Source organism: Theropithecus gelada, chromosome 15, assembly GCF_003255815.1.
Source record: "Theropithecus gelada isolate Dixy chromosome 15, Tgel_1.0, whole genome shotgun sequence".
NCBI classification, from domain to species: Eukaryota; Metazoa; Chordata; class Mammalia; order Primates; family Cercopithecidae; genus Theropithecus; species Theropithecus gelada.
The window spans coordinates 49588573-49597310 of record NC_037683.1 but is presented as its reverse complement, the minus strand read 5'-3'; the positions used below and the strand labels follow the sequence as shown (position 1 = coordinate 49597310).

The 8738-nt window shown below is 45.0% G+C and overlaps 1 protein-coding gene across 4 annotated transcripts in view; it reads left to right on the top strand.

The window, feature by feature from the left end:
• Positions 1-5216: 5216 nt before the first annotated feature.
• Positions 5217-8738, top strand: part of ACO1 (aconitase 1) — a 68382-nt gene continuing 64860 nt past the window's right edge. For 2 of the 4 annotated variants that reach the window (XM_025359389.1, XM_025359391.1), the window contains exon 1: positions 5223-5349. Coding sequence is in view for 1 of the 4 variants with exons in the window: in XM_025359388.1 (XP_025215173.1) it covers positions 6983-7032 (50 nt within the window). In the remaining 3 variants the exon portion in view is untranslated. Of the gene's footprint in view, positions 5350-6963; positions 7037-8738 lie in introns of all 4 variants that reach the window. The other 2 variants (XM_025359388.1, XM_025359390.1) reach the window with 2 other exon arrangements.

The following is an 8738-nucleotide window of genomic DNA, read 5'->3' as shown; positions in this document are numbered from 1 at the left end:
TCTGTTTGACAATGTGTTTACCACACACTCATCAACAGAGGGCAGTAGCTCACCATCGTCTGGTTAAGGTAATCTGCGTGGTACTTTCAAGGATGAACTTGGAACAGACCAGGTGTTTGTTGTTTCCTCCCGCCAAGTATGGAGGAAGGGAGGAGAGAAAGAGGATTTTCCATTTTAAAAAGCACTTAAAGCCAGGCACAGTGGCTCACACCTGTAATCCCAGCACTTTGGGAGGCTAAGGGAGGAGGATTGCTTCAGCCCAGGAGTTTGAGACCAGCCTGGGCAACATGAGGAGATCCCATCTCTATAAAAAATGTTAAAATTAGCTGAGTGTAGTGGCACACACGTTTGTCCCAGCTACTCAGGAGGCTGAGGCAGGAGGATTGCTTGAGCCCAGGAGGTTGAGGCCGCACCGAGCTGTGATCCTGCAGACTGCACTCCAGCCTGGGCAACAGAGCAAAATCCTGTCTCAAGAAGAAAATAAAAAAAGCACTTAAACTGACATGTGAAAGTAATCTCATCATAAACTGAAATTATAAATGAGTCACATTAGTGACAAATTTTTATTTTTAGTCTCATCTGTCAATGTTACCAAATTATTTTCTCAAAAAAAGTTTTATTTTGTGCATACCTAAATAATTTAATAGACCAATCCTGCAGAGTACTTCCCTCTCCATTCTGAAAAATATATAACACAAAGTACTCAAAAAGTAACCAGCAAATTAACACATGTGAAAGATGGTACTAGACACCCAGGAATTATGTACCAGTCCTGGAATTCATACTCAAGCTGCCCTGGATTTTCAACACCTCCATCCCCCAGAATGAAGAGTCTCTTTACCCAGGTGTCCCTACATTACATGGCTGCAGCAGGGATCTCTGTGCTATCATCAGGGAGAACAAGCCCTGGAAATATGTGAATAAGGAATTCCAGACTATATGGTGATAGAACAAATCTTTTCCCTAGAACATTTAAGTCCCTCTTCTTTTCTGCAAAGAACAAATAATTCACAACTTCAGGACATCTGATGATTTTGTTGCACAACACTTAATAGCACAAGCTCTGGAGTGAGGCCGGCCTTCATTAAAACCCCGGGATCACCATTCAAGTTTCGTGACTGAAGCATGCTGTCTAACTACTCTGAATCTCAGTTTCCTCATCTGTGAAACTATGGCAATAATAATGTTACCAGCATCAACAGGTGGTTGTGAAGATTTTTATTATAAGCTATGTTGAGAGAAATGGTGCTTAACTGTAAGCAGCTGCCCAGAGGATTCTTGTTCCCTGGGAAGGTAGCTCAGGGATCAGGCCCTTAGGCGGTAATTAAGAGAGCATGAAAATTAAGCGTATAGCAGGTGTGCTGGCAAGAGGGCATCAGGAGAGAGCAGTTGGATATTTACCGGGAGCGAAGATGAGGCTAAGACTTGCCCCTCCTTGCTATGAATATAACTTTGTTTTTAAGGGGAACAAAACATTTATTTCAAATTTTCTCTGGTATGAAGACATATATTCAGTGAAAAATGTAGGGATTCTAAAATCTCCTCAAAGCATTCAGGAGGACCATTTTATACTTCATTCATTGCCAAACACATGTCTTCCCTCGGTGCCATGCTAGAGGACTCTGAACAGTACAAAGGCCAACAGAGAGCAAAGGCTAAGCAATAGAAACACACTGACAGTAAGTCAGTCAACAAACTTGTATTGAGCACCTACTATGCACTAGACTCCATGTTAGGGATGACGAACAAACTGACATGGGCCCCTGCCCTCATGGAGCGTATATTTCTAGGTAACAGGTCCTTGGTGCCAACCTGGGGACATGCTACAGCAGAATCACCTGTGGTAAAAATGTAGCGTATTCAGAATCTGAACACAGACCCCCCACCCTGACCTAATGAATCAGACATTCTAGGAGGCAGAGGATACAGGAGGCTATATTTTTAATCAGTGCCCTCTGGTGAATCTGAGAAACACCCACACTCAGAGAACATTGGTGTTTCTCAAAGGATGGTCTTTTGACCACCTGCATCAAACTCAACCTCCTAAGAGCACAACACAGGCACATGTGTTTTCAATGTACCCCAAGGTCTGAGAAGCGTTATGCTAGACTGTCTTTCTCTTACACCTCTTCCTTCCTATTACATGATATGTATGTGAAAGTGCAATATAAATTGCAAAGCATTATACAAAGTTAGTTGGGGATAGTTCCTAGGACATTTCAATAAACTGAGGAAGTCCAGCATATACAAGCAACTGAAGTCAGTGTGGAATATAATGAGGCATTCCTCAGAGCTCAACAGGTCTCCGACAGAATCTTCATGGTTCTTCTTATAGCAGCAGAGCCTTCTAGCAGGTAAGGCTCCTAAATCAGTGCTGTTCCTTCATATGAAGGTCCTTTTGCCTCTGGCCCCCGGAGCAGAGCTGTGGTGCCTCAGCAGTTACATACTTGGGTGACATCCTCTCTGAAGGTCCCTAGAGTATATGCCCTCAGCTGGGCCATTAGCAGAACCTTTTATATCATGACAGAAATATTTGTTAGGTGGACCCTATGAGAGCATAGTAATATGCCATAGCAATATACCCTTTAAACATTTAGCTTTCCCAACAGATCATGAAATACATTTTCAGGATGCGGGATTAGGATGAAGAAGAAACAGAAACTGGATGGATAGGAGGGGACAGGTTGGAGATAGGATGGTTAGAGAAGACACTAAATTCCTATTTTCGCTGATACGGTTTGGCTTTGCGTACTCATGCAAATTGTAATCCCATGTGTGCAGGGAAGGTGATTGGATCATGGGGGTGATTTTTATTATTAGCTATATTGAGAGAAATGGTGCTTAACTGTAAGCAGCTGCCCAGAGGATTCTTGTTCCCTGGGAAGGCAGCTCAGGGATCAGGCCCTTAGGCAGTAATTAAGAGAGCATGAAAATTAAGTGTATAGTAGGTGTGGTAGGAAGAGGGCATGGGGGAGAGCAGTTGGATATTTACTGGGAGCCAAGATGAGGCTAAGAACTGCCTCTCCTTGTAATGAATATAACTTTTTTAAAAAGAGGAACAAAACATTTATTTCAAATTTTCTCTGGTATGAAGACATATATTCAGTGAAAAATGTAGGGATTCTAAAGTCCCCTCAAAGCATTCAGGAGGACCACTGTACATTGAGAGGACACTCTCTCGCCTGCTGCCATGTAAGACATGCCTACTTCTCCTTCTGCCATAATTCTAAGCTTCCTGAAGCCTCCCCAGCATGCAGAACTGTAAACCAATTAAACCTCTTTGCCTATGAATTACCCAGTCTCAGGCAGTTTTTACAGCAGCGTGAGAACGGTCTAATACAGGTGCCTTTGGAATATCCAGGTGGGGTTGCCACATATGGCTGCAAATCAAGAGTGTGAAGGTCAGAAGGTTAAGTAAGACCAATGACAGACATATAGCAGGCTTCAGCTAGAAGTGGCAGGCAGTCTGCATAGTGAGAAAATAGATGAAGAAAAACTCAGCAAATGGAGAAACATACAAAGCAAGAGGGGAGAGTGTAATGAAAGACCGTAAAAAAGAGGGGCCAAAGAGGGAAGAGGTGACTCCTAAGAGTGGAGGGCTAAAAAGCCAAAAGGAGGTTAACATTTAAAGGAAAACGAATCGCCCGTGTCAAATACCACAGAGCAGTGAGTAAGGACAGGAACTGAGGACAGGCCCTGGGATTCACGATCTGCATGTCACTGGTGACAACGTCCAAGAGCAACAGACTGGGGGAATGTGGAACTATTTCCTTCACGGTTTTGGCCAGCATGCTTACTAATAAATCTGAATTCCCTTCATAGCTCTGATTTGATTATTTACTGCGAAGGATTCTCAGTTACACGAATGTTATCATTGAACATTAGATACTTCGCTTTCCGAATGGCTGCCTCATTAAGAATTGAAATCTAGCTGGATGTGTCCTCATCGGACTTCCCCAGCCTTCTACTCGCTCTCACCTTGCCCTACTCTCCCTACCTCCGAAGGGGAATGGAGCACGATTTTGCAGAGATTGTGGTGCACCTCTGCCATATGATGGAGACTCAAAGAAAATTTAATTACTAATGTGAATGGAAAGGATTTAGGAAGTGGGTGGGAAGAAAGTCTCCTCTCATATTGGAAATACAGTTACTTCCTCTTTCAAAATAAATATAAGTATTTATATTTCAAAGTTAAATATAACTAGATGATAGATGTACCCTATAGTGCAGCATGACAGGGAAGGTGTAGGCTTTGGCGTCAAATCAACCTACGGACTGAGTCTCAGCTGTTGCACATTGCACACCTGCAAAGACGGGTAATATTCTTTACCTGTAGGGTGGTTGGAAGAGCTGAACTGAGTAACGTGGAAAGAGTCAATCACAGGGCTTTGTGCAGAGTAGAAGGGCAGTATAAGGTAGCAGGGGGCTATTAGTACTGGCTATTGTTTACTCATCCTATAAGCTGCTTATTCAGAAAACTACAGTAACTTTCCAAATAATTTGGGCGGGAAAAACTCACCACCTTTTATCTAGAAAGATCTAATCACTTCTTTGAACGCACATTCACCCAGAAGGGCAAAACTCCAACCAACATGAAAAGCAGGTCTTGTGAAAGTCCACCTGGTGCCATCTCCCAGCCATTTTTCTGACTTCAGATCGGGGAATATCGTGTATTAGAAAGTGTTGTGACATGTCCAAGGAAATCTACACATAGAACTTTTGCCACGGAAATGCTGAAGTCCTACTCTGACAGCGTGACTCCGATGCCCACTTGGCAGGCTTTGCGCAAAGAATTAAGGCGAGGTTGGAGAGGGTGGGTAGGGTGGGGAGGGACAAAGTGAGAAGGGAGGCGGACGAAGTGACCACACGTACATGAAACCTCTGCATGAAACCTCTGCAGTACATGAAACCTCTGCAGTTATGGCCAAATCATGTTTTTTAAATAATTCCATTTCTTCCCTACCCTTTGGTCACTTCCTAACGCCGGCTGGACGTTAGGAATGCTAAGCCCCAAAGTGAGCAAGACACCCTCGTCCCAGGACTCAGGCTGGCAGAAGCGGACCGGGCGGAGGGATCAGCTCTCCCACATCCTACGGAGGAGCCTTTCGCAACCCTCGACTCCTGCCCCGGGCGAAGTCCTCCGGGCCCGCGAGGGCGCCCGCAGGCTCCGCCCCTTCCTCGGCTCGCTGCCCGCCAGTCCCGCCCCTGCTCCGCCCATCGCGCGGCGGCCCCGGGGGCGAGAGGGGGCGGAGCGTGGAGGCGGCAGCTGAGACCGCGCAACGCACGGGGACGCGTCCCGCTCGTTGGGTCTGGTGCGCCGGTCTCGGGAGTCCCACCGTGCAGTCGGAGGTGAGTACCGACGTTGCCCGGCCCACGTCCCCAGGCGGGAGCGCCGTCCACCCTGTATCCCTCGGGAGTCGGTGCGGGCCTTTACCGAGGTGCCTGAGGCAGTGCGGCCCGGGGGACTCGGAGGCGAGCTTGTGGAGGCTGAGAGGAGAATCGGGGACGTGTTTCTGGCGACTGACGTCCCCCCAGTCCCCAGTCTATGTCATGCCGAAGAGAGGGACCAGGGATTGGAAATGGCTTTCCTAGACCCTCTTAGCCTTGGCTGTGCGTGCTGTCCTGAAAGTCCTTGTCTAGGGTGTGCGGCCGATCCTGGGAGTCCTAACCCCGAGGCTGTGAGGCCCGCACTGAGAGTCATCGCCCAGGCCCGGCTAGCTGGGTGGGGAAACGCTTGCTAAAGTTGTGCGGGCAGATCCGGGAATGCACTCCAAGGGGTAAAGGGAAAATGGGATGAGGGGGAAGAGACCCTTACGTGGGAGGCTTGAACACAGAGCCCACCCTGATAGATTCAGAGATCCAGAAAGGAGCTTGGGTTGCAGTTATGACCGAGTCATTTTTTTCCACGTTTAGCTAGCACATCGTAATGGCATCTTCCTTCTTGCAACACACATAATTCTCTTCCCTGGGGGGCAACCTCTAGGACAGAAGTCCCCAAACTTTTTTGGGACTCAGTACCCCTTTACCCTCTTAAAAATTAGTATCTTAAGGAGCTTTTATGTGAGTTATATCTATCCATATTTATAATGTGTAAGACAGAAATTTCTACTATATTTAATAATTCATTTAAAAAGAATAATGAGCTAATTATATCTTAATATTGCCTATTTTTATGAAAAAGAACTATATTTTCCAAAACAGAAAATTATTGAGAAGAATGGCATTGTTTTACATTTTTGCAAATCTCTTTGATGTCAAGCATAATTGAAGACAGCTGGTTCTGATAGTTGCTTCTGCAGTCTGTTGCAGTATCGCATATCATGTAGCCTCTTGAGACCTCCATTGTATACTCCTGAAAATGCGTGAGTGAAAAAAAGCCAGTAACGTTTTATTACTATGAAAGTGATTTTTGACCTTGGAGATCCCTAGGAGTTCTCTGCACCACACTTTGAGGATGCTTCAGAGGCTTCATTCATTGGGCCTGCTTCTTGTTTGTGATCCTTCCTCTGAATGGGAACACTCACCACCCCATGCCATGGACAGTGTTAACTTCTGGTATCTGGAACCAAGTTTGATCTCACTTTGGAAACCATGTACTAGGTCCCCTGTGAGGCTGTGATGAACCTTGCCAGCCTCCTGAAAAGTCAGCACGGTTTCACACATGCCTTTGGTTGTTTCTGTGCCTGCAGAACTGACCTGTCTGTTCATCAGGATTACAACAGTGATGTGGCAAACAGGACATGTGGGCTCAGAAAAGTACCAATGGGGAGACCGTGCCAAGTGCGTAGGGGTTCGTGTGATAGTTACCAAGTAGTCAGGAAGTTATTTCCCAAAGAACAGGGAGGCATGCTTTTGCCTTCCCTTGCACGTGTTCATTGCTGTTTGCAGTTGCATGGTTATTAGCCTTGAGTTTATTGGAATAATGATTCCCAGTCTTGATGTTCTTTCACTTTCCACTTTCAGAGGTGTATCACTCTGAGTGATGCTTCCTCAGCCCCTGTCAAAAAGCAATTTCCACCATCCTGCAGTGTGGTAGGTGAGGTCCTTCATGGGACTCTTTCCTTAGCTTTGTGCCTTGTTAGAACAAGTTCAAGACAGATGTTACGTGTATATATATGGAACGAAGAAATTTTCTGACTCCATCCTCCCTTTTGTTCCTTCATCCATAGAGCCTCTTGTGCTCTGATGGATTAGTTTAAATGCTACGGCCGATACTTGAGAAGTGTTGCATGCACATGAGCATGTTGTGTGTGTTGCACAGTCCACAGGTGAGAAGGAGAATTCCACAGGAGAAGGAAATGGGATCTAAACTCTGAGCACCTGCTGTGTTCTTTGTATTAAAAAATTCCACTTTGGTGATGGGGTCTCATTCCTTCATTCTTTCAGTAGATTTTTATTGGCCACCTCTTTCTCATGTGTCCAGTTACGTGCTGGATGCCAGGAAAGTAGTGAGCACAAAAGATGCAGTCCCTGTCTTTCTGGCAATTATGGTCTGATAGCTTAGATAACTGCTGGTTAATTGAGATAGTCTGTTGTCAGAGTGTACATGAAAGCTGGTCCTATGTGAAGAGCAGTACCCCCTACCTAAAGTGTGCCTCAGAGGCATGTGCTGAAGAAACCAGAGTCCCACACTGTGAAGATGATGATAAAAACCAACGCGTATCACCACGTACCTGCAAAGAACTTCCTTTTCCTTCTTTTCCCCCACTCTTCCTTCTACGTAGGAAGTAATTTCCTGGGAGGCAGCCAGACTCACAGGGAAATTACCTCCAAGCTGGTGCCAGTCACTGGGCCAGCCTCGGGTTAAGACACCTTCTCTGGGTCTCAATGTCTTTGACTTTAAAATGAGGAGTTAGGCCATTGATAGTAAGTGTCCCAAGGCACTTATACTAGCGTTTGTGCATATCTCTTCCTAATTCCGTGTTCAGTGGCAACACCTTTTTTTAGATTGAAATAAGCCATGGTGGGAATAATTACACCATGGAAATCAGCAAATACTACATCAGAGTTTTTTTTTCCTCCTGGAATTCAAGTTGTTAAACCTTTGCCAGCTGACACTGCTATTGTCTGAGCTAAGGTGCTTTTGGTTTGTTTTCTTAGTAGAAAACAGACTCTTTAGCCTAGACAAAGATCCTAGATATAGGGTGTATGATTCAAGTCCTCTAAAATTTTTGATAAGAAAAAAATATGTTTTCATCATATTCTAAAATATAGATCAGCAACCTTTTTGTGTAAAGGGACAGGTAGTGAAACATTTTAGGCTTTTTGGGTTATGGTTATACAGTTTCTATTGCAGCTACTCAGCTCTGCTGTTGAAGCATGAAAGCAGCAATAGACAATATGCAAACAAACGAGCATGGCTGTGTTCCAATCAAACTTGATTTACAAAAACAAGTGCTGACCTTAGTTTGCAGACTCCTGACCTAGCCTATCAGAACAAGAACCATGTTTCAAAGAGATAGTTTTATGGAAAAGGAGATTCTTCAGGACTTTATGCATGAATACCAGAAACTTGAGTCTCCAAGATGGATATAGCAGGCAGTAGTAACTGTAGAGGATTTGGAATCAATCATAGAAGACTCCATAGTAGGTTGTTTAAAGAAAGGCCAAGTGTGGTCAAGTTTGGAGGACAGAGCCACATATGGGTCTTATTCCCAACTCCCTCCCTGAAGCCATCTCAGATGTTATGCTGGGATGGATGGACCTGCAGTCTAACCCATTGTGTGAATTTTGCGTAT